The sequence below is a fragment of the Schistocerca cancellata genome, chromosome 5 (assembly GCF_023864275.1).
Source record: "Schistocerca cancellata isolate TAMUIC-IGC-003103 chromosome 5, iqSchCanc2.1, whole genome shotgun sequence".
Classification (NCBI taxonomy): domain Eukaryota; kingdom Metazoa; phylum Arthropoda; class Insecta; order Orthoptera; family Acrididae; genus Schistocerca; species Schistocerca cancellata.
In genome coordinates this window covers 628,216,607-628,243,382 of record NC_064630.1, presented here as the reverse complement: position 1 = coordinate 628,243,382, position 26,776 = coordinate 628,216,607, and the positions used below count along the sequence as shown (strand labels likewise).

At 45.4% G+C, this 26,776-nt stretch overlaps 1 protein-coding gene across 1 annotated transcript in view; it reads left to right on the top strand.

The window, feature by feature from the left end:
* Positions 1 to 26,776, top strand: part of LOC126187999 (glutamate receptor 1-like) — a 1,505,209-nt gene that overhangs the window by 1,204,381 nt on the left and 274,052 nt on the right. The window contains exon 10 of the mRNA XM_049929408.1: positions 4,489 to 4,602. Within this exon, the coding sequence (XP_049785365.1) occupies positions 4,489 to 4,602 (114 nt within the window). The remainder of the gene's footprint in view (positions 1 to 4,488; positions 4,603 to 26,776) is intronic.

Genomic DNA, 26,776 nt, shown 5'->3' with positions numbered 1-26,776 from the left:
GCACATACGGTTCACGTCCACGCTGTCGCGGCATGCTACCAGTGTTAAAGACTGCGATGGAGCTCCGTATGCCACGGCAAACTGGCTGACACTGACGGCGGCGGTGCACAAATGCTGCGCAGCTAGCGCCATTCGACGGCCAACACCGCGGTTCCTGGTGTGTCGGCTGTGCCGTGCGTGTGATCATTGCTTGTACAGCCCTCTCGCAGTGTCCGGAGCAAGTATGGTGGGTCTGACACACCGGTGTCAATGTGTTCTTTTTTCCATTTCCAGGAGTGTATATAAGGTCCTAAAGGGAAGTGTAGAAACAGCTTATGTAGAATATTTATTTAAATTAAAGTAGTTTGTCTGTGAGCAATGCACAGTGTGGTAATATACCAACATAGGTCATCCAAACTCATTGTTTCCCTACCATTACTCCTTGTATCTGCATCCACTCATATCGCGCGCTTAGCGTTTCCTTCACGCGACTGACTTCTACTAGGACACAATATTAACAGACCAATTTTCAGAAACGGGACATGTCAGATTTGCAGTGCTCGTACGGAAAAGTTTCAGTACGTAAACGATATAGAGTAAAGGTGTAGAGATTCCACGAACTTCCACGACCTTTTAGCTGTGCCGCAACCCACTTCATATAATGAAATAGTTTCATTACTGAACAAGAAGTGCATTTGCCTATTTTATGTTTCGTGAGAAGCCAATTACTTACACAAACTCTTTACAAGCCTCTACATGTGCCATCAATTTGAAAGCGAGAACAAAATCTTAGGAAGGATCGCTCTTTCCAATAGCTACACCACTTTACAATATTTTCAGTACTTCGTAGAAATTCTCTCGTTCTACTCATGTAGCCCCATTACTGTTTCAAAAATCGAAGATAACGTAAGCTACAAAGTAATCTCGATATTTACTTCACGCTCAGGAGTATTACAATCGTATATAAGAATCGTTTTACTTCAAGGCAGGTTTGAATAGGTTAGTCATTGGTTATAAAACTCTAGAATCTCTTTACCTTCGTATAAAGCCAAATTTATATTACTAGAAACAAAGTTTTAGTTTTTTTTTTTTTTTTTTTTTTTTTTTTTTTTTTTTTTTTTTAATGGACCTTAACTACTACCCAAGTTATCTGCCCCTACCTTATTCTATTAGCTTGCACATAAATGTGAACAGATCTTCAGCCGATAGACTTGTGTTAAACAGGTATTGTTGAGTAAAACGTCTCAGGATCCTGCATGAGGTATTTCTTCACGTATACCTTAACGCTTCCGTAGAAACATGTTGAGAACCCTAGTAACATTCCTAAGGGATCACACAAGCCGGTCAATAAGAGCACCATCTTCTTTAAACGTTTCTGATTTCCTTAGTCGACGCGATGAATGCCAAATGAAACGTTCATTATTCAGAAATAGAGCGCAAGAGTTTCTTTTCTATATACCTTGCATCTGCTAAATATTCTCCTAGTGAATCTAAAAATATTCGTTAAATATGTCTCTGGTTCATCCGTCCTCCGAAGACATTTCACTGTAATGATTTCGGACTAACATTCTAGTCACACCTTAAAGGGACCATTTGTTTACGGATTCGCATATCACTTCAGCCCCTGGAACCAGCTGCTAATCATTACAAGAAACAATGTTAGCTCTGTAAGCATTCTAGGATTTGCGAGCAGTCCGCACAAGGGCTCACCTCTGTGCAAGAATAGCACTACTTGGGAACAATCGCGCGTTCAGTCAACTGCTACGACTGTTCCATCTACTGGAGTCTAAGGTGGCTGTATTTATTTGTTTTATTGTACACAGACCACATGGAAAGTAGGATGAAGTCAACTACTTCAGTTGGAGACACATGACAGCACATTTACGTTATTCATCTCTATCCGTGTTTGGTATGTATCGAAGTGTCTTAATTTTTAAGTCGTTTTAAAGATGGAATTAGCGTCCAATATTGTTTAAGGGCAGAAAGAAACGACTCTAAGTAAGACTCTCTTTAATGCATGTATGTTTTTTTGGACCTAAACTGTACACGCGACGCATAATCACTAACCTCGTTCAGAAGTATTCATTATATTTATAACTTGACACAAGCCACATGGAGAAGTTGCGTCCCCTTTTTCTCACGCACTCATACATACACAGATAATAAAGAGCTTGTTTCTCACTTTTATATCATGAATACTTGCTACCGTTGCTTCTACACGAAGGCGTCATTGGACAGACTGGTTGAAGTCCGACTACAACACTACGTGAAGTGTGTCTGTGTCTTCACCAAGTTCAGTTACAGTCGTACAAGACAACTTACTGTAGACGTGACATCGTTTAAGCGCTGTATAGTTGCTTTCAAATAGAAGATCGTCCATTATCTTTTTTCCAGAAAATTGTTAAACACCATACATTACCATGCAAGTGTATCTTAAAATATTAACTAGAAAACACCAAGTATTCAGCTACGGGAATGAAATAACCTATGTAGGTCACCTATATATCAATAATACACCACAGATCTAATCCTATATCACGTGCGGCCGACATTCAGCGCATAAAGCCTCTAATGTATCTTCGAAGAAGAAACGCAAATTATAGTAATACATCTGCTACCTAGATTGCTATGGGCAGTTATCAGCCTATGCTACTTCATATCCTGCAATAAACAGGAAAATATTTGGAACTGGCATGGATTCCCTTATGAGCTCATTACTTGTCTGTAAACAAGCCAAAACACGTAAGTGACATGGAAATTACACAAGTTCTCTGAAGTGCAATGAAGCTGTTATTTTCTAAATTTTTACTGTTTGTAGAGCCACCAGCGAAGAAAAAAATTCCTGCTACTAACAGCCGATGCTCGTAATAGTTATATACGTGCGTGAGCTGCGCCAAATCCTTATGAAAACTACGTTCGCCATGCATGTCTTACCTACACTGTTTTGCGGCGTCTCATTTCCTCTTCAAGACACTACTGATTTTATACTTCAAGTTACATTCCTTTCTATTATTAACGGCAGGTGAATACTGGTTATTTCTACTCAAATTTCTAAATGTGAGTTTGAAGTACCATCTAATACTAGCAGTCAACATAATTTTATAGAAAAATTAAATATCCTAACCAATCACTATTAAATTTGTTTTGCAGTTTCCACTATAATAATCCATTCTGGATAAAAGTCTCACTCTTTAGGTTGTACATTTTCGATTAGTTGTTTTTGTCGTTCTCCAGCTTTTTAGTTTATCGTAAATTAAGAGCTAACAGAATTTGTTTTAATTTCATCAAAGTGATGACAAACATCGATTATCTTGTCGGGCCTCTGGTAACAAATCTATTGCTGGTGTAACTGGAGAAGCACACACAAAATATACAGTTTTTTGCGTATAAACGTAGAAGTACAAAGCTGTTTTGTGTTGAGTAGCAGCAGAGATAATTTATAGAATTAATTATAACTATTTACGTCAATATAAAAGTATTTTTGGACTATTATACAACTTTGAAAATAATTGTGATTCATTTTACCATAAACTGTGTATTCGATCGGTTTCTCTTCAAAACCATCGACTCTTGACAACTATACTATTTATGAAATTCATGTATTCGAAATGTTGGTCCCTTATGTAAATAATAATATTTAGAATATCACGAGGCTCAACTTGGGATCAGATGTGTAATTTGTGTCTTGAAAAGGGAAAAAAATCAGTATTTCCATGATTACTTTTCCTAGTTCAGTTTATATGTTGACTAGTTAGTTGTCTGGTATCTGGCAACTTGTTGAAAGTCAATGATTTTCCTTAGGTAGTTATTATGAAAAATACAGCGAAGTAAAAGGTTACGAAATATAGTGTTTAAGGATTTGCAAGTGTGTGTGTGTGTGTGTGTGTGTGTGTGTGTGTGTCAGTCTGTGTATGTGTGTTTACAGTGAAGTGTAATGTTTCTCTTGTGCGATGATGATGATGATGATGATGATGATGATGATGACGATGATGATGACAGAAGGGTGAGGGTGAACCCGGTGCCGGCACATAGCCTACTCCTCGCGAATAGCACCAAGGGGGCCGCCAAGCTTAACAATCTCCATCCAACAGGCGGATCAACATCAACGCTGTCATATACCCTCACTTCATGAGAGATTGTGGAGGAGTTTGGTATTTTAACCAGCATATTGGCTACAACCTCTCTTCCCCTTGCCATCCAAAAACTACCAGTGAAAGTTTTGTCCGCCACAAGCATTCGAACAGCCTTACCCCCGGGCCGAGAGCCTCCGTACAACAGAGCTTTAGCGACTTCGGCAACGGAAGGGGATCAGGCAGAGGTGTGTCCTCATAGAAAAGGATATGTGCAATGGAGGCGAAGGCGATATGTACATGTACGGCATGTGTGTGTGTGTGTGTGTCTGACAGAGAGAGAGAGAGAGAGAGAACTTGAGTGTGGAGCTGATATTGGGAAGTATAGGTAATATGAGTTTATTGAGCGCTGAACGCGTGTAGCACGACTCTTCCGCAGGTGGCGGAGTGGTCGGACGAGACGGGCCTGACGCCGGTGGCCGCCAAGTACGTCCGGCTGCGGCCCAACGGCGAGTACCAGAAGAACAGGACGTACATCGTCACCACCATAGTGGTAAGCTGCACCACACTTCATCAACTTCCAAACAGAATAAAATGTGAAACTTAGTAGCACATTAAAACTGTGTGCTGCTCAGTTACTCCAATACAGAGCCTCCACTTTTCGCGAACAAATGATCTTGCAACCTACAAAAGTAAGTGGACCAGTAAGTAGTTCTTGTTGAAAGACTTGATTAGGTGTCATATCGAAGCTGCTGACAGTCTTGTACACAGGGATCCTGGCCCTGCGACTATATCTTCTCCTCCTGTATGGCATGGCTGTGTGCTGCGTGCGGCTGCCTCGAGTCGAATGAGCATGCTGTTGCCTCACGAGCGAGATATACAGTCCCGTGACGTCATAGAGATAAGCTTATCTGGGCGTGGCAGGAAGTAAGCCCGCTCAGAACAGCAATGGCGGCACCGGAAGCAGGTCTTTCCAGTGGAACGCGCTCTGTTAAAACTAGAGCGCGATCCCTCGCGGCCCTGGTGGCGCCGAGCGAAGCTCGTTCAAGGTCACCCGCCTTACGCAACAACATGGCGGCGCACACAGCCATGTAATACCCACCCACCTCCCCGGGAGTCGTAACTCCCGCACCTATGAGAAGAAATAGATGCTTCAGTAGCTGATAAAAAATTTTTTTTAGGACAAGGTTCTTTATTAAGCATGATAATATACAGTAACATCTCCTTGTACATCAATATATTTAGTCAATACTCCATCAATCTTACACCAAATATTATAACTAGTTTTATTAGTTTTCTTTTTGTTTATATTATTAATACTACACACTGATCTTGTCAAAAGCCGAGAAGTGATTCTTCTTAGTGTTGTAGCTCTCAGGGGCACTCTGGGATGCTCTCTGTGTGAGGCACCTCTGGGTTCTTATCTCTCTGTTGTATTTTTTATTTTATTTTGATGTATTTAGTTATTAATGTTTAGGGCTTTAATATGATCTTTCTATTATTAGTACGTATACATTGTTCTGCATTTACTGATGGGTGTGGGAGTTCCGACTCCTGGGGAGGTGGGTGGGTATTATAGCGCGCTAGTTATTATAACTAGTGCAACCTACAAAAGCCTACAAACTACAAACATACAACAGAGAGTAGCTGATCAGTAGCCTGACCTACCTTGCCACGACTCACGACACGCCCTCACGGCTCTACTTGCGCCTCTACCTCTTGCCTACCATTCAAAGTTCCAGGGTTGATAGTCCCGGAGAGTATGTATGAAGATTTATCCGAAGTTTCTGAAAGTAGGCAAGAGGTAATGGCGGAAGTAAAGCTGTGGGGGCACGTTATGAATCGTGTCCGGATAGCTCAGCTGGTAGAGCTTTTGCCCCTGAAAAGCACAGGTTCTGAGTTTGAGTCTCGGTCTGGCACAGTTTTAATCTACCCGGAAGTTTTAAATCAGCGCTTACTCCGCTGTAGTGTGCAAGTTTTATTCTACGAGGATGTGTCAAATGAAAACCTTAAATTTGTAATAATAAAACAAAATTTCGCGCCGTTATCCTGTAAGCTGGTAAGCGTGCTACAACAGCGTGTAGAATGGCCTGTAGGTGGCTGCATAGTGCAGATGCACACATACCGTCGCAGTATCAGTATAAAGATGGCGGTGCATGAATGGTATCAAACTTTATTTTATTCTACCTCACAAGTAAATTGAAGGAACTTGTTGCATTTGGCTGACAAATGCTCGAGGATGTTAAAGGGTTCTACTTTTTTTTCTGTAGCAGAAAGGCTCCGTAACAGCGCAATACAGTGACATCGATGGCCAGGGAAGTCCACTTTTGGTCATTTCCACCAGTGTAAGAAAATCTATTACTCAACGGATGACTGCAACCCCTCGGTGAGAACGATGTTTGCACTACTCAGTCAACTAGACACTTTCATCGTTCATAAATGTTATGTTTCAGGATTTCTGTTTGAAATGAAGCTTCCATATTTTAATACACCTCTTACGTGACTAACGTAACTTCCGTTACCACGAGCAGTGGACATCCGCGTGTTCACAAGCTGCAGCCGGAACAGACGGTGAGGCATTGTTGCTGTCGTTACCTCATTTTATCAGATTTCAGCTCTCAGTACCCGCCATTCCATTTGATGAACATCTCTTTTCCCCGCACTCACCACATCCAGCCGTGAAAGATATATCGCTTTTGGGGCTATCCGTTGGTTGAGGTAAACTAGGAAACTGTAGCAATCTGAGTGCTACAAACTAAACTTTCCACTCCTATGCACGAAATTTTATGATATTCTTATTCGTGTAGATGCCTTACTTACGCTGGTCCCGAGACGTTGAGCGGACCTCAAGTTACTGTTGTTATCGAACCCCATTTCTCGATTGTACCCTAGACTGTGCCACGAGACAGCTTCATAGTCCGGCTGTTTCAGTGTTTCTCTTCGACTGCTCAAATGGTCTAACCCCACGTACAGTGTACATCATTAACAAGGAATGCAGTATACAGCTACATCTCGGCAAACTTGTTGTTCACACTAATCGGTAAGGGTTTATTTAAACAGAGGCTCTGCGACTGCGTGCGCAAATTATTACGTTCTCACAGTGTATCTGATCACTCAGAGTCAAAAAATTCGTGATATATACGTTTCACAGAATAAAGGAACAAGCGAAAGCAGTCTACACCTTCCAGTCACATTAATATGACCACCGCCTATGTTTCGCGTCAAATGCAATAACGACTCACAGGCGACAGCATTAGTAATGGAGGGTGTATAAAGCGTCTATCGTGAAAATATGCATCCCATGGCATAATGGTGCTATCCAAAGCCGGCGCCGAGGTAACTGTGGTGGACCATGGGCCATAGGCGACGGCGGTGAACGACAGCCCAGCAAATGCGTACGTGCGAACAACAGTTGACCGCCCTGCTGAACCAAGGGGCTACCAGCAGAGTCTCCTCAGCGACCGTTTAGCTGTCGTTGGTGCGTATGGCCCCTGCAGCAGACGCTTGCTGCATGCACCCATGCTGACTGCTGTTTATCGACGACGAAGGCTGGAATTTGCACGCCAGTATCGCAGCTGGATGTCAACAGAATCGCGACTGGTGGCCCTCTAGATCAATCACGTTTTGTGCCCCATCGGACAGATGGCCGGTGGCCTGTACGACGCGAAACGTCTGAAAGAAAACATCCGTGGCAGAAATCGTCTGAGGAGTCTAGGCCGGAGGAGGGGACGTTATGGTCAGGGGCATGTTTTCGTGGCAGTCTGTGGGTGTTCTGGCCAGTCTGGAACTCAAGTGTATCAACACAAGTACCGGGTGATCAAAAAGTCAATATAAATTTGAAAACTGAATAAATCACGGAATAATGTAGATAGAGAGGTACAAATTGACACACATGCTTGGAATGACATGGGGTTTTATTAGAACCAAAAAAATACAGAAGTTCAAAAAATGTCCGACAGATGGCGCTTCATCTGATCAGAATAGCAATAATTAGCATAACAAAGTAAGACAAAACAAAGATGATGTTCTTTACAGGAAATGCTCAATATGTCCACCATCATTCCTCAACAATAGCTGTAGTCGAGGAATAATGTGGTGAACAGCACTGTAGCCGGCCGGGGTGGCCGAGCGGTTCTAGGCGCTACAGTTTGGAGCCGCGTGACCGCTACGGTCGCAGGTTCGTATCCTGCCTCGGGCATGGATGTGTGTGATGTCCTTAGGTTAGTTAGGTTTAAGTAGTTCTAAGTTCTAGGGGACTGATGACCTTAGAAGTTAAGTCCCATAGTGCTCAGAGCCATTTGAACCATTTTTGAACAGCACTGTAAAGCGTGTCCGGAGTTATGGTGAGGCATTGGCGTCGGATATTGTCTTTCAGCATCCCTAGAGATGTCGGTCGATCACGATACACTTGCGACTTCAGGTAACCCCAAAGCCAATATCGCACGGACTTACGTCTGTGGACCTGGGAGGCCAAGCGTGACGAAAGTGGCGCTGAGTACATGATCATCACCAAACGACGCGCGCAAGATATCTTTCACGCGTCTAGCAATACTTTTTTTTGTTCCAATAAAACCCCATGTCATTCCAAGCATGTGTGTCAATTTTTACCTCTCTATCTACATTATTCCGTGGTTTATTAAGTTTCCAAATTTATACGGACTTTTTGATCACCCGGTATGTATCTACCCTTGGAGACCATGTACACCCCTACATACATCTTGTTTTTCCTGGGCACGATGACATCTACCAGCACCACATCGCAACGCGTCATACAACTGGAGTTGTACGTACGTGGTGCGAAGAGCATCAGAATGAGTTAATCTTAATCCCCTGCCGACCAAACTCCCTGGATTTAAATCCAGTTGAGAGTCTGTGAGACCACCTCGACCGGGCAGTTTCTTCCGTGGATGCTCAACCGAGAAATCTAGCGTAGCTGACCACGGCACTACATCTCTGTCGGTACTTTACAGAAACCCACTGACTCTCTTCTTGCACCTCTCGTAGCGGTTCGCGCTGCAAAAGATGGTCATTCCGGCTTCTGACAGGTAGTCATATGAATGTGACTGGACAGTGTTGGGGTTGAGCTGGGTTGGGTTGTATGGGGGAAGAGACCAAATAGCGAGGTCATCGGCCTCATCGGATTGGGGAAGGATGGGGAAGGAAGCCGACCGTGCCTTTTCAAAGGAACCATCCCGGTATTTGCCTGGAGCGATTTAGGGAAATCACGGAAACCTGAATCAGGACGGCCGGACGCGGGATTGAACCGTCGTCCTCCCGAATGCGAGTTCAGCGAGCTAACCACTGCGCCACCTCTCTCGGTACCCACTAATGTGCGAGTCGCGTGTGCCATTAGTCGAAGAGAGCATTTCATGTGCTTCGAATGTCCAGTGACGTTGTTCCAGTTGTAATATCAACCTCTGTTTCCTGTGAAGTGCGGTGAGCAGAGCATCATGATTGGAGCCGTACGGTAGAGGTTGTTCTGGATGGCATGCCTGCTGGAAGGGTTATTGTTGGATTGCACCAAGACGGCGACTCATAAACTGCCTCGATCTCCGCTGTCACAATCCACCATAATCAATGGCGCCCCTTAGCCTTCAATACAAAAGCATATGACTACGACTTGTATTTTCATAAAGTGACCGCTTCACAGTAAATCCTTGCATATTTCCACATGTGACGCCTAGCTACAGCTCGACCTACGACATGGAGTTTTCCATGCCATGGACACGCGTGACCTGAGACTTTCTAAAAGGATGTGTACCAGCCACGTATTCCAGTTGCCCCTGCCTCAAAATAAATGTCACTGTTTTAACAAATTTTGAAATAAGGGTGCTTAATTGTAGGTACACTGTGACACAAGTGCTCTGAATTTAAAAAAAAAAATGGTTCAAATGGCTCTGAGCACCATGGGACTTAACATCGGAGGTCATCAGACCCCTAGAATTTAGAACTACTACAACCTAACTAGCTTAAGGACATCACACACATCCATGTCCCAGGAAGGATTCGAACCTGCAACCGTATCAGTCGCGCGGTTCCGGACTGAGACGCCTAGAACCGCTCGGTCACCGCGGCCGGCTAAACAGACAATTTCAGTAAAACTTATAATACATATTATCAGACTAATGATGGCCACCTTCAATGGGATATGAAATGTTAATTTACCTAATACACACGTAGAATTGTAATACACATTTCGATTTTTTTTTGTTCATAAGAAGACACCAATTGCGTATTTCGTTGGTGGTCTTCCTTTTTCGTTTACTCAACAAATACTATCATGTCATTTGTTTCCTCGTTACATGTAGTTCGAGTGGCACAGTATGTTTAATACGTTTTAATTTTCTTGAAACATACGAGTAAGCTTCCGCAGCGCGCTGATAGAAGTTTTTCCAAACAATAAAGCGGCGGACCTCGTAATACAGCATATTTCTGATTTCAGTGGAACGTGTTAGATTGTCACAAAAATCTGTGTGAAACTGGAAAAAATTGAGAAAACATTGCGAACTCAACGTTGGGTGAATACGAAGTCGCGGAAAAATGTTACTGCTAATACGCACACCTGCATCGCGTAACGAGCCAAAAATAACTGCTACACCTCACAGTTCCCGTCCTCGATTGTAATCCAGTGAGAAAGGAGCGTCCGCCATTGATATTCATAGAGGATAACAGCGGCAATGGCAATTACTATATGCAGATCTCATTTACATGCTATTAGTGGTCTCGATAACGTATTATCTGTTGAAATTGTCCTGCGATGATGGGAAACAGCAACACTGCATATGTTGGCATGATCAGCTGCGATTGTCATGCAAAATTAACACTATCGTAACGATACGCAAACCAGAATGAGGACTGTTGAGTCTTTCACATGGGAACATGTTTCAATGTTTTCCTCTCTAGCAGCACCGCCGGCCTATAACAGAAGGCAAGCACGAAATCATTACTGCACGTGAACCTAACAAACTGTTTCTTATCTGATACTGAAAAAAGAAACGTTCGTTTCTTTCTCTGAAGGATGTTTAGAGTTTGACGTTCCGTCTACAGTGACGTTTTTACAGACGAAGCACAGGCTCGGATTACGGAAGGATGACGAAATAATTCGGCCATGCACGCTGCAGCACGTTTGCCAGAAATGCATGTAATGCCTGTTGGTCGGGCTTCATCCACAGTTCATTGGATACTGTGGATGAAGCCCGACCAACAGGCATTACACGCATTGATCAAAAATGATAGTGCATTGACAATGGCTAGTTTCTAGCTGAAATCCAGATCTGCCAATGACATTTAAAAAAGGACGATGATAGCTTAAACCTATTATTTACATGTTATATCAAAATATTAGAAGTAGTCACAATCAAGCTAGAGTAGCCCATTGTAAACACTATTGTAAGGGCCTTAAAAATGTTATTAGGAAGGGAAAGAATATGTGGTATGCAAATACAATAGCTAATTCACAGGATAAAATTAAAACCATTTGGTCAGTTGTGAAGGAAGTGTCTGGTCAGCAGAACAAGATTGACGATATGAAGTCAGTTAATAGTAAAAATATTTCTGTTACTGATAAATCAGATATATGTACAGTATTTAACAATCACTTTCTGAGCATTGCCGGTGAACTAAATAAAAAGTTAGTTTCTACAGGGACTTCGTTGGCAAATGCCTTTCCGAGATTGATGTCTGAAATACTCCCCTGTGATACAGGCAAGGGGGAGATTGAGTCAGTAATTAAATCGCTGAAGACCAAGGACTCTCATGGATATGAAGGAGTGCCTAGCAGAATACAAAAGTACTGTGTTGCACTTGTTAGCCCTGTATTTAGCCATATTTGTAATTCTTCCTTTAGGAAGGGTCAGTTTCCTGAACGATTCAAGTACTCAGTACTAAAGCCGCTTTATAAAAAGGGAGAAATGGATCATTTAGACAATTTTAGGCCTATTTCTATGCCGTCAGTGTTTGCTAAAGTTATTGAAAAGGCTGTGTATGTAAGGACAATTGATCATTTTATATCGCACAATTTGTTATCAAATGTACAGTTCGGCTTTAGAAGTCATTTAACATGTGAAAATGCTATATTCTCTATTCTCTGTGAGGTACTGAACCTATTAAACAAAAGGTTTCAAACGCTAGGCATATCTTTTTATTTAACTGAGTTGTTTGATTGTGTTGATCACAAAATATTGCTCCAGAAGTTGGACCATTACAGAATATGGGGAGTGGCTCACAATTGGTTCACCTCTTACTTTAGCAACAGATAGCAAAAGGTCATTATTCACAATGTTGAGAATGGCTGTGATGTGGGATCTGAGTGGGGTACAGTCAAGTGGGGGGTGCTCCAGGGATCAGTGTTGGGGTCACTCTTGTTCCTTATTCATGTAAATGATATGCCCTTTTGTATTACGTGTAAATCTAAAATATTTATGTTTGCTGATGACACTAGCTTGATAGTAACGGCTGTTTCGTGCAACATTGGCTCAGTTTGAAATAGCGCAGTTCATGACCTAAGTTTATGGCTTGTAGAAAATAAACTAATGCTAATCACTGAAAGACTCAGTTTTTACAGTTTCTAACACACAATTCAACAAAACCTGACGTTTTAATATCACAGAATGGGCATATAATTAGTGAAATTTCTAGGTGTTACGATAGAAAGTAAACTGTCGTGGAACGCCCATGTTCAGGATCTTGTTCAAAGACTTAATGCTGTCATTTTTACTATTCGAAAGGTATCTGAAGTGAGTTATTGTTCGACACGAAAATTAGTGCACTTTTTTTATTTTCATTCACTTACGTCGTATGGTATTATATTTGGTGGTAACTCTTCCAATTCTAAAAGGATTTTTTGGCTCGGAATCGGGCAGTTCAGGCACCTCAGCGTTAACGAACCTCTTGTAGCCCCCTGTTCACGAGTCTGGGTATTTTGACACTGGTCTCTAAATCTCTCAATATATATAAATATATATATACTGTATATTCCTTACTGTCATTTCTTGTTAACAATATTAACTTATTTCCAAGAACAAGCAACTTTCATTCAGTTAATACTCGGCAGAAATCAAACCTGCATTTGGATCGGACTTCCTTAACTCTTGTGCAGAAATGTGTGCAGTATGCTGCTGCATCCATTTTCAATAAAAACACTCCGTCTTCAGACCACAAGTTGCCCATCGGGACCATCCGATCGCCGTGTCATCCTCAGATCAGGATGTGGATTGGAGGGGCGTGTGGTCAGCACACCGCTCTCCCGGTCGTTATGATGGCTTTCTTTGACCGGAGCCGCTACTATTCGGTCGAGTAGTTCCTCAATTGGCATCACGAGGCTGAGTGCACCCCAAAAAATGGCAACAGTGCATGGCGGCCCGGATGGTCAGCCATCCAAGTGCCGGTCACGCCCGACAGCGCCTAACTTCGGTGATCTGACGGGAACCGATGTATCCACTGTGGCAAGGCCGTTGCCCCATTTTCAATAAGCTACCACTCGCATTCAAAACTCTTAGCCGTAATCCACGCGCTTTCGAATCAGACTGAAGAGTTTCCTCATGCGTCACACCTGCTATTCTGTCGAGGAGTTCCTTGAAAACTTAAGCTGACTCTTGTTGTGTTGTTGATTGCGTTTACTTAAACTTAGGAATTGACTTTTTTGGGTTCATAAACATTTTATTTTTATCTGTTATTACTTTTATGTTATAATTACATGTATTGACACGTTCCATGACCTTGGAGAATTGTCCCTCAATTTGGTCCTACGGAACTAGACGTGTAAATAAATAAAATAAACACCAAAGACATTTTTTGTCTCTTAAGTAATTAATGACCAAGGAGGAAAATGCAGTACAATTCGTGTACCCATGTAACAATGGAAAATTATTGAGTCTAATGAACAAGATACATTAAAAATTCGTTGGAATGAGAGTCGGCAGTCCGCATCTCGTGGTCGTGCGGTAGCGTTCTCGCTTCCCACGCCCGTGTTCCCGGGTTCGATTCCCGGCGGGGTCAGGGATTTTCTCTGCCTCGTGATGCTGGGTGTTGTGTGCTGTCCTTAGGTTAGTTAGGTTTAAGTAGTTCTAAGTTCTAGGGGACTTATGACCACAGCAGTTGAGTCCCATAGTGCTCAGAGCCATTTGAACCATTTGAGAGTCGGCACTTCTCCGTTCCGTCTGATAGTTGATCACTGAAGCAGTGAACGTCCTATCAGGTAATCACTGAGGTGCCACTGGAATGTCCAAGCCCAGTGATGTACATATATGGACGAAATGATAGTGTTCTGTAGTGCAGCGTGCTCAGAGGGTAAGCGCAAAGTGCCGCAACGTGGTCAGCTGCGGTGGACTTAGATGGAGGGGCTGCTAGGCGCGGCTGGCGTAGAGCATACAACGTAGAGTGCACTTGGTAAAAGAAATCCATTTGGTGGACCACTAGGTGTTGACTTCTTAGGGCCCACAACACAGATTTCGCTCGGCGAAAGAACTCCGATTGAGGAACCGTTACTAAATACGCGTCCGGGGGACGGATACCAGTGGAAGAAAGTCATTCGTTGAAGCGAGGTAGTGCCGCGATGGCAGCGCCGTTGGTGGCGAAGGTTATGTTTCGGGCGGCGAGGCTATTGCCGCACGGTATCATAGCGACTACTGGAAATTTGGTTGTAAGCAACACGCCATTTTGTGTGTTGTTGTAAATTTTGTTCGTCTGAGGTCCAAAGGAGGTGTCGTTGGAGGGTCGGAGCTGCGACAATCCATGGTACACAATTGTATGGTTGGTGTCTGTGTCACCTGACGATACAGAAAATAACTTCCGTTAACCTTTTAACTTTCTATCTAACTTAAATAGTAGCCCAGAATTCGTATTAGTGAGTTGGAAATATTGCATAACTTGAACAGTCTGTATATCACAATGGTGCGTGCTTATTTAAATGGCTATCTCGATTACAATATGTTACGTAGTAAAGAGCATTACCGTCAGATCGTTGTTGGAGTGAGAGAGTGTCTGTCGTTGCTGGGTAGAGCATAATTTGGCATTTCATTTCACTGTCAAATCGCCTTGTACTAACCAAATGGCAGTCGAATGCAAGACGAGCTAAACGCACGATATCAACCTTTTGATTATGACCAGGCTATGGCTGCCCGAAGCAAGGGTCACGCCACCACTTAGGTGGCGTATGCAATGGACCGTCCATGTGTCACTGCATCAAGGACTTATCGTGAGTATCTCGATAAGGGCAACACCACCAACGACAAAATGTTTGATTACGACCAGACAGTGTGTGCTCATGGCAAATGTCACTCCACATCTAAGATGGTGTACACATTGGGCTGCTCAAGTTCCACTGTCACGTGAGTGCCTCCATACGGGGAAAGACGCCAACAGCAAACTGTCGTCATCAAGATCTTGTAGGCGACACAGGCCGCCATCACGGGCAACAGTAGACAGACCACGGTGTACCACATCACTTGAGTTAAGAGCCAGACGACTGAAGAGGAGCCATTCAATTCAGTTCCGCCTTCTCGATGTACGGTTGCCGCCAACATGTTTACCACCGTTTACTGCACGTCACCGAGCATCAAGAATATCAGAGAACTAAGAAGCAACATAACTGATGTTCATACCGTGGAAAGAAGTTCTCTGGGCAGATTGCTCGCGGTATACGTTAAGGTGTATATAGATTACGACCTCAGCTGTTATTCACCAATTATTTACTTTACACTATCGGTTGCATTCACCGGACATGGCAGGTGACAAATGTCTCAGTCCGTACGGAGTGCTGTGGCACTTACCAGCGCAATTTCAAATGCATGTAGTTTTATGCCTAGCCTCGTGACCATAAAGGTGAGGTACGTGCTGCTGATGCTGTTTTGATATGTGTCAAAGGAAGGTCCCAGGCAATTGTCATCTGATGATGTTCGATGAACGAAAGAGGTGGTGAAAAATAGACAGTTTTAAACATGACGGTAGTTACGTATTACTAGAAGTATCAACAAATTCTGCAGTAGGAAATTGTGGAAAATGTATAAAATTATTACGTGCTACACGTTTCAAGGGTGCCGATGGAGTGGTACGAGCAAACCATATGTCTTCCATTTGGCAAAATAGCAGCGTTCGGATTGGAGTAGGGTATCAGACTATACTATACTTGCTGAAAGCAAGAATAGGCGACGAGAATTTGGACTCCATACCTCATCACATAGCGTAGGGATCGGGGGCTTACCCGCTCTCTAAAACAGGATAGGAGGCGATCTGTGACAGATCCGACGACAGAATACAGTACTGGCGCAGGCACAAGTGTTTTGGATCTCATCGTTCAGTGCACAGTGCACAGAATTGAACGCGATGTACCGCAGCAGAGGACTCCTAAGTTTTCCCATTTTGAGCCAACAACTTCTTATGATTGCAGTGGGCATGGGATCATCGAGATTGAACTGCGAATCAAGGGAATCGTACAGCCTGGTCGGATGAACCCCGTTTATTGTTAAACCAGATCGATGATCGTGTCCACATACGCTCGAAACACGCAGCGCGCCATGGACTCAGGCCGTTGGGAGCAGTATTATCTTATGGGTGACATTCACGTGGGTTCCACGGGACCTACGGTAGTAATAGAATGCACCATGACAGCTGCAAACTACGTGAACACTATTAGGGACCACCTGTAACCACTTACGCTTGATGTCTTCCTCAACAGCGATGACATCAAAATGGTTCAAATGGCTCTAAGCACTATGGGACTTAACATCTGAGGTCATCAGTCCCCTAAACTTAGAACTACTTAAACCTAACTAACCTAAGGACATCACACACATCCATGCTCGAGCCAGGATTCGAACCTGCAACCGCAGCTGCAGCGCGGTTCAGGACTGAAGCGCCCAGAACCGCTCGGCCACAACGGCTGGCGCGATGGCTTCTTCCAGCAGGATAACTGTTTGTGTGGCGAGGCCAGGATGGTGCTGCAATGGTTTGAGGAGCGTGATAGTGAACTCTCGTTGATGTCTTCGCAATCAAATGCTCCTTATCTGAACCCAGTGAAACCTAACTGGGACAGTATCGGGCGCTAGCGCCACGCCCAAAAACCAATCGCCCGTAAATTACGAGATGCGTGTGACCGTCGCGTAAGCATCCGGTGCCACAAACCTTTAGAAACTATCAAATACTTGTCGAATCCATGATACGCAGAATCACTACTGAATTGCGTTCCGGAAGTGGACCAACACGTTTTTAAGTTCAAAAAATGGTTCAAATGGCTCTGAGCACTATGGGACTTAACATCTATGGTCATCAGTCCCCTAGAACTTAGAACTACTTAAACCTAAGTAACCTAAGGACATCACACAACACCCAGCCATCACGAGGCAGAGAAAATCCCTGACCCCGCCGGGAATCGAACCCGGGAACCCGGGCGCGGGAAGCGAGAACGCTACCGCACGACCACGAGGTTCGGGCACGTTTTTAAGTACATGCTCATAATGTTTTGGCGCATCAGGAGCTTAAATGTTACGTACCGCCAAGGAACCGTTAATATGTGTCACAGATGACAGTATGATACCTCTACCCGTTTCTGAGAGGAAGGGGTCTTAATAGTCAGACAGACAGACTACAAAGTGATACTATAAGTCTTCTGTTTTTACCAATTGAGGCATGGACCCTAAAAATACCTGCATACAACCCAAATCGTTCGTCAGTTTCGACACAACATAGTCATTTAATTATTTTTACCAAGAAACCAGCCATGTTACGCACTGTACAGTGGGGGCCGTTACTGAATGGGTTCATTAATATAAAAATTTGATTTTTATTTTTCGCTTGATGTTCGTCAGTGCCTTCTGCCTAGCAGTAAGTTGCAGTGTCTCAGTCACGTTGCCCAAAACCGGATAGAACCAACCTGAAACTCACGTGTTGAACCATCATCAGCTAAACTCACGTGTTGCTGACGAGGCAACGTTACCGAAATGCGCGTCTTACGATCTGACCGACCAATAGGGAGGCTTGGAGGTGGTCAGGTGGGGGACGAATCGCGGCCAGCTGCCGGGAGGGGACACGCCGTTCGCTCTCTTCTGCTGGCAGCTTCCAAACCGACCAGACACCCTCCTCTCCTGCTCTCTTGGGCGGTAGCCCATTCAGTCCCAGCGGTTGCTCTAGTCCTGCCTGTTTATGGAATTAAACTTCCATGCATATAAAAATATGTTTTCTGTACGGGTGCCTACAGCTTTCCCCTCCTGGCCAATCCTGACGCATTAACAGCAAATGGTTCAAATGGCTCTGAGCACTACGGGACTTAACATCTGAGGTCATGAGTCCCCTATGACTTTGAACTACTTAAACCTAACCAACCTAAGGACATCACACACATCCACGCCCGATTTAGGATTCGAACCTACGACCGTAGCGGTCGCGCGGTTCCAGACTGAAGCGCCTAGAACCGCTCGGCCACTTCGGCCGGCCATTAACAGCACTGTCACCAATTACCCCATAGGATGTTCTTTCGGCAGACCAATGACTGCGATGTTTGCAGCAATGTGGTACAGCGTTTGCGTTCATATACGCTAATCTCAGCGGACAAATGACATATCCACGACGGTTCGTTCCGTCATTGGTATCTGCACAGTTGATCTTTAGTTCTTTTAACACGAGTAGGTTGTGACAGTCCCAACCAATTACTTTCTGCGACAATATTTGAAAGAGGTAATGTTTGGGCGTTTCTACTTTGAAGTAACATCTCTGACGGTCGCACTTTACCAGTGTAATTTCTGTGAAATACTGAAGTTACCACTCGCGGAATGCCTGAGTTTGTACAAGCGAGTGACGTGACGCGCTAGTTAAACAACTGGGCTTGAATACGGAAAGGAGACGTTTGATATCCCCGATCACTCATCCACATTTACGTTTTCTAAGATTTCCAGAAATCGCTTACGGCTAATAACTAGATGGTTCCTTTAGCTCATCATCCTCCGCCAGTCCGAGCATGTTCTCCGTCTCTGACGATCCTTTCATCGACAGGACATTAATTTACATCTGCATCTACATGGATACTCTGCAAATCACGTTTAAGTGCCTGGCAGGGGGTTCAACGAACCACCTTCACAATTCTCTATTATTCCAATCTCGTATAGCGCGCGGAAAGAATGAACACCTATATCTTCCCGTATGAGCTCTGATTTCCTTTATTTTATCGTGGTGATCGTTCCGCCCTATGTAGATTGGTGTCAACAAAATATTTTCCCATTCGCAAGAGAAAGCTGGTGAGTGGAATTTCGTGAGAAACGAAAAACGCCTTTCTTTTAATGATTTCCAGCCCAAATCCTCTATCATTTCTGTGACGCTCTCTCCCATATTTCGCGATAATACAAATCGTACTGCCTTTCTTTGAACTTTTTCGATGTACTCCGTCAGTCCTATGTTGTAAGGATCCCACACCGCGCAGCAGTATTCTAAAAGAGGACGGACAAGCGTAGTGTAGGCAGTCTCCTCAGTAGGTCTGTTACATTTTCTAAGTGTCCTGCAAATAAAACGCAGCCTTTGGTTAGCCTTCCCCACAACATTTTCTTTGTGTTCTTTCCAATTTAAGTTGTTCGTAATTGTAAAATCTAGGTATTTAGTTGAATTTACGGCTTTTAGATTAGACTGATTTATGGTGTAACCGAAGTTTAACGAGTTCCTTTTCGCACTCATGTGGATGACCTTACACTTCAGTAAATGGCTCGAAACAGCATATCCAGACACTCCGGGATGATGAAGGCATTGAAACAGAGGATGACACGCGTAAAGCTGAAATAATAAACACCTTTTTCCAAAGCTGTTTCACAGAGGAAGACCGCACAGCAGTTCCTTCTCTAAATCCTCGCACAAACGAAAAAATGGCTGACATCGAAATAAGTGTCCAAGGAATAGAAAAGCAACTGGAATCACTCAACAGAGGAAAGTCCACTGGACCTGACGGGATACCAGTTCGATTCTACACAGAGTACGCGAAAGAACTTGCCCCCCTTCTAACAGCCGTGTACCGCAAGTCTCTAGAGGAACGGAAGGTTCCAAATGATTCGAAAAGAGCACAGGTAGTCCCAGTCTTCAAGAAGGGTCGTCGAGCAGATGCGCAAAACTATAGACCTATATCTCTGACGTCGATCTGTTGTAGAATTTTAGAACATGTTTTTTGCTCGAGTATCATGTCGTTTTTGGAAACCCAGAATCTACTATGTAGGAATCAACATGGATTCCGGAAACAGCGATCGTGTGAGACCCAGCTCGCTTTATTTGTTCATGAAACCCAGAAAATATTAGATACAGGCTCCCAGGTAGATTCTATTTTTCTTGACTTCCGGAAGGCGTTCGATACAGTTCCGCACTGTCGCCTGGTAAACTAAGTAAGAGCCTACGGAATATCAGACCAGCTGTGTGGCTGGATTGAAGAGTTTTTAGCAAACAGAACACAGCATGTTGTTATCAATGGAGAGACGTCTACAGACGTTAAAGTAACCTCTGGCGTGCCAGAGGGGAGTGTTATGGGACCATTGCTTTTCACAATATATATAAATGACCTAATAGATAGTGTCGGAAGTTCCATGCGGCTTTTCGCGGATGATGCTGTAGTATACAGAGAAGTTGCAGTATTAGAAAATTGTAGCGAAATGCGGGAAGATCTACAGCGGATAGGCACTTGGTGCAGGGAGTGGCAACTGACCCTTAACATAGACAAATGTAATGTATTGCGAATACATAGAAAGAAGGATCCTTTATTGTATGATTATATGATAGCGGAACAAACACTGGTAGCAGTTACTTCTGTAAAATATCTGGGAGTATGCGTGCGGAACGATTTGAAGTGGAATGATCATATAAAATTAATTGTTGATAAGGCGGGTACCGGGTTGAGATTCATTGGGAGAGTCCTTAGAAAATGTAGTCCATCAACAAAGGAGGTGGCTTACAAAACACTCGTTCCACCTATACTTGAGTGTTGCTCATCAGTGTGGGATCCGTACCAGATCGGGTTGACGGAGGAGACAGAGAAGATCCAAAGAAGAGCGGCGCGTTTCGTCACAGGCTTATTTGGTAGCCGTGATAGCGTTACGGAGATGTTTATCAAACTCAAGTGGCAGACTCTGCAAGAGAGGCGCTCTGCATCGCGGTGTAGCTTGCTCGCCAGGTTTCGTGAGGGTGCGTTTCTGGATGAGGTATCGAATATATTGCTTCCCCCTACTTATACCTCCCGAGGAGATCACGAATGTAAATTTAGAGAGATCAGAGCGCGCACGGAGGCTTTCAGACAGTCGTTCTTCCCGCGAACCATACGCGACTGGAACAGGAAAGGGAGATAATGACAGTGGCACCTTAAGTGCCCTCCGCCACACACCGTTGGGTGGCTTGCGGAGTATAAATGTAGATGTAGATGTAGATTATTTAGGGTCAACTGTCACTTTTCGCACCATTCAGATATTTTTTTCTAAATCGTTTTGCAGTTTGTTTTGATCTTCTGATGATTTTATTAGCCGATAAACGACAGCGTCATCTGCAAACGACCGAAGACGGCTGCTCAGATTGTCTCCCAAATCGTTTATATAGATAAGGAACAGCAAAGGGTCTATAACACTACCTTGGGCAACGCCTGAAATCACTTCTGCTTTACTCGATGATTTTCCGTTACTACGAACTGAGACCTCTCTGACAGGAAATTGTTAATCCAGTCACATAACTGAGATGATATTCCATACGCACGCAATTTTACTACGAGCCGCTTGTGTGGTACGTTATCAAAAGCCTTCCGGAAATCCAGAAATAATCCCTAGTCGTACTTCTCCCTTTCTTTGAACTGGTGGGCGCTTCAATCGTCGTCGGAAGTCCCGTGCAGAAATATTGAGCCATGTTGCCTCTATACCCGTTCATAATTGCGGAAGTGTTGCCGGTGAAGAATGTTGTGCACGAACTGACCTCTCGATTATGCCCCGTAAATGTTCGATAGCAATCATGTCGTGTGAGGTGGGTGACAAAATCATTTGCTTGAACTGTCCAGAATGTCCTTAAAACCAACAGCAATTATCTGTGGCACGGTGACGTTGCGTATAGTCATCCATAAAAATTCCATCGTTGATGACTGCAAATGGCCTCCAAGTAGCCGAACGTAACCATTTTGTGTGAATGATCGGTTCAGTTGGGCCATAAGACACAGTCCATTCCACGTAAACACACCCCACACCATTATGGAGCCCCACTAGCATCTTGCACAGTGCTTTGTTGACAATCTGGTTGCATGCCATCGAGGGTTCTGCGCCTCACTCGAACGCTACAGTCAACTGAAATAGGGGCTGATATAACCAGACCACGATTTCCCAATCATCAAGGGTCCAACCGGTACGGTCAAGAACCCAGGAGAGACGCTGCAGGCGATGTTGCGCCGTTAGCAAAGGCACTCGCGTCGGTCGACTGCTGCCATAGACCGTAAACGCCAAATTTCTCCGCACTGTTCTAGCGGATACTTTCATTGTACGAGCAACAGCGACTTCTGCATTTATTTCACGCAGTGTTGCTTTTCTGTTAGCACTGACAACTCTATGCAAACTCCGCTGCCACCGTCGGCCACTGCGTTGTCCGTAGTGAGAGGTAAAGCCTGAAATCAGGTATTCTCGGCACACTCTTGACACTGTCAATCTCGGAATATTGAATTCACTAATACACTCCTGGAAATTGAAATAAGAACACCGTGAATTCATTGTCCCAGGAAGGGGAAACTTTATTGACACATTCCTGGGGTCAGATACATCACATGATCACACTGACAGAACCACAGGCACATAGACACAGGCAACAGAGCATGCACAATGTCGGCACTAGTACAGTGTATATCCACCTTTCGCAGCAATGCAGGCTGCTATTCTCCCATGGAGACGATCGTAGAGATGCTGGATGTAGTCCTGTGGAACGACTTGCCATGCCATTTCCACCTGGCGCCTCAGTTGGACCAGCGTTCGTGCTGGACGTGCAGACCGCGTGAGACGACGCTTCATCCAGTCCCAAACATGCTCAATGGGGGACAGATCCGGAGATCTTGCTGGCCAGGGTAGTTGACTTACACCTTCTAGAGCACGTTGGGTGGCACGGGATACATGCGGACGTGCATTGTCCTGTTGGAACAGCAAGTTCCCTTGCCGGTCTAGGAATGGTAGAACGATGGGTTCGATGACGGTTTGGATGTACCGTGCACTATTCAATGTCCCCTCGACGATCACCAGTGGTGTACGGCCAGTGTAGGAGATCGCTCCCCACACCATGATGCCGGGTGTTGGCCCTGTGTGCCTCGGTCGTATGCAGTCCTGATTGTGGCGCTCACCTGCACAGCGCCAAACACGCATACGACCATCATTGGCACCAAGGCAGAAGCGACTCTCATCGCTGAAGACGACACGTCTCCATTCGTCCCTCCATTCACGCCTGTCGCGACACCACTGGAGGCGGGCTGCACGATGTTGGGGCGTGAGCGGAAGACGGCCTAACGGTGTGCGGGACCGTAGCCCAGCTTCATGGAGACGGTAGCGAATGGTCCTCGCCGATACCCCAGGAGCAACAGTGTCCCTAATTTGCTGGGAAGTGGCGGTGCGGTCCCCTACGGCACTGCGTAGGATCCTACGGTCTTGGCGTGCATCCGTGCGTCGCTGCGGTCCGGTCCCAGGTCGACGGGCACGTGCACCTTCCGCCGACCACTGGCGACAACATCGATGTACTGTGGAGACCTCACGCCCCACGTGTTGAGCAATTCGGCAGTACGTCCACCCAGCCTCCCGCATGCCCACTATACGCCCTCGCTCAAAGTCCGTCAACTGCACATACGGTTCACGTCCACGCTGTCGCGGCATGCTACCAGTGCTAAAGACTGCGATGGAGCTCCGTATGCCACGGCAAACTGGCTGACACTGACGGCGGCGGTGCACAAATGCTGCGCAGCTAGCGCCATTCGACGGCCAACACCGCGGTTCCTGGTGTGTCCGCTGTGCCGTGCGTGTGATCATTGCTTGTACAGCCCTCTCGCAGTGTCCGGAGCAAGTATGGTGGGTCTGACACACCGGTGTCAATGAGTTCTTTTTTCCATTTCCAGGAGCGTAATTTCCGTAGTGAAATGTTCCATGTGTCTAGCTCCAACTACCATTCCGCGTTCAAAACCTGTCAGCATCCGTCGTGCGGCCATAATCACGTCGAAAACCTTTTCACGTGGTTCTCTCAAGTACAAATGACAGCGCCATCAATGTCCTACTCTTTTATACGTTGTGTACTCGATACCATCGCTATCAGTACATGTGGATGTCACTATACTTTGACTTTTCTCACCTCACCGCAGGGAAAATTTCTCCACATTTATAAATATTCGAGTATGTTGCATTGTCTCACGCATAGTGCCTTAACGTGGTTCTGTGAGGCCTATCGTCGCTTGTGTGGTTAAAAATGTGTGTGAAATCTTATGGGACTTAACTGCTAAGGTCATCAGTCCCTAAGCTTACACACTACGTAACCTAAATTATCCTAAGGACAAACACACACACCCATGCCCGAGGGAGGACTCGAACTTCCGCCGGGACCAGCCGCACACTCCATGACTGCAGCGCCTAGACCGCTCGGCTAATCCCGCACGGATATTGTGTAGTTAAGTCTAGGTAGCACAAATAAAAATAATAAATATATCCCGTCGGGTAGACCGTTCGCCGGGTGCAAATCTTTCGATTTGACGCCAGTTCGGAGACTTGCGCGTCGATGGGGGATGGTGATTAGGACAACACAACACCCAGTCCCTGAACGGAGAAAATCTCCGACCCCGCTGGGAATCGAACCCGGGCCCTTAGGATCGACATTCCGTCGCGCTGACCACGTTTCTTTTTTCTAATATCTTTTTTTTGGAAGAGTAGAGTGGTCAGTTACGTGGTGGAGGTGAAAATGATGCCAAGGTATCGTACTTTCTGTACACACGGAAAAGGTGCTAAGTCGTCGTGTGAGAGGCCGCTACCAATGCACATCGCCGCGGATTTGGCCACGTTCATGGTAATGCCCACTGCCGTTCTGTACGTTGATATCAAATCAAGTGCCGTTTGTGTTTCACTCCGTGAACGGACCATGAGGAGGAGGTCGTCCGCATACGCACGACATCGAAAACTGTGCTGTCGCAAAGTGAGACCAGATAGGTGGCTCGTCAGACTCCCGATGAGTGGTTCCAGGCTTGTGGCATAGAGTAGGGTCGAAAGTGGGAAACCTTGCCTTACGGAACGCCGGATCGCCACTGGTCCCGCCACACGGCCATTAACCTGAATCAGCGATTCGGCGGTGCCGTACAGTCGCCGGATGACATCGATAAAGGCTGGTGGAAAACCCATGCGGTTCATCACTGAGAACAGAAAAAGATGCCGCACCTTGTCGAATGCGCTGCCAAAATCGATGGCAACCAACGTGGTGCAGAGTGCGCACGCCGCTGCCAGTGCAATTAAATCGCGACATTCTCCTGTGGCTGTTTTTATATTAACTGAACCACCTGGAGTTGTCTGTTCCGGGGATAGAATGATAGTCAGGACCTTGCGGCATCGCGTCGCCAGTAAGCGTGTAAAAATTTTATAGTCTGCGTTAAGCAGAGTCAGGGGACGGTAATGTGCTGACGTCAGACCCGGTGTCAGTTTGTGGGTGGGTATAATAATTCCCGTGACAAAGGACGGCGGTACTGCGTTTCCCATCGTCATCAGTTCATGAAACATCGTCGTCCACCGTGACGTCATTAGTGTGAGGAAAGCGCGATAAAATTCTATCGGTAATCCGTCGACACCAGATGACGTATTCAGAGCACCTTTGTTGATTTCATCGTGGACTTCGTCACGCGTAATTGGCTCCATCAGCTCGTCCACTTCGTCGCTGGCGAGGGTGCGAGTTACGTGTGGTAACACAGACTCCCAGGGTGGTTGTTGGTAGTCTCCTCCTGGTACATTGTGCGGTAGTGGTCTACAAAGGCACTCACGATTTCGGCCTGGCAAGTGACGTGCTGGGCGCCACTGGTGTTAATCTCGGTGATGAGTCGTTTTCGTCGATGTTTCCTATTGGAGGCGATATGATGCATGGTGGGATGTTCTTGTTCCGCCGAATCTTGACAACGGGTTCGCACCATAGCCCCCTGCAGTCTACGGCGTGTCATCGTTACAATTTGCGCCTTAATCCTGCTGCGTTCCCTCTGGGTGTCGGGGGTGGGCGGCTGGGCGTCCAGGTCGCGGAGAACGGCGTAGAAATAGTCGGTAGTGTGCCGGCGCCACCTAGCAACTTCCTTGCCATACTGAACCAAAGTACGTCGAATGGCAGGTTTGGCACATTCTAGCCACCAGGTCAAGGTCGTGCAGTACTTAGGCAAGATACGTTCACAGGTGGCCCGTGTCTCGGTAACACGTTGAAGACATTCGGGATCATGAAGATGGGAGGTGTTAAGCTTCCAGGGTGCACGACTACACCAGACCACTTGTTGGGGGAAGAGAATGTTGCAGATGTAGGCACAGTGGTCCGAAAAGGCCAAGGGCCAAAGTTCTGCACCTTGGACTGCAGGGGTGAGGTCCCGAGAGACGTAAATCCTATCAAGACCGCTCGCGGAGTGACTCATCTGGTAAGTATGTCCAGGCGCGTCGCCATGTCGAACTTCCCAAGTGTCGCGGAGCAACAGATCTCGGACGACAAGGCGCAGTTTTAGGCGACTGATGACCTCAGAAGTTGAGTCGCATAGTGCTCAGAGCCATTTTGAA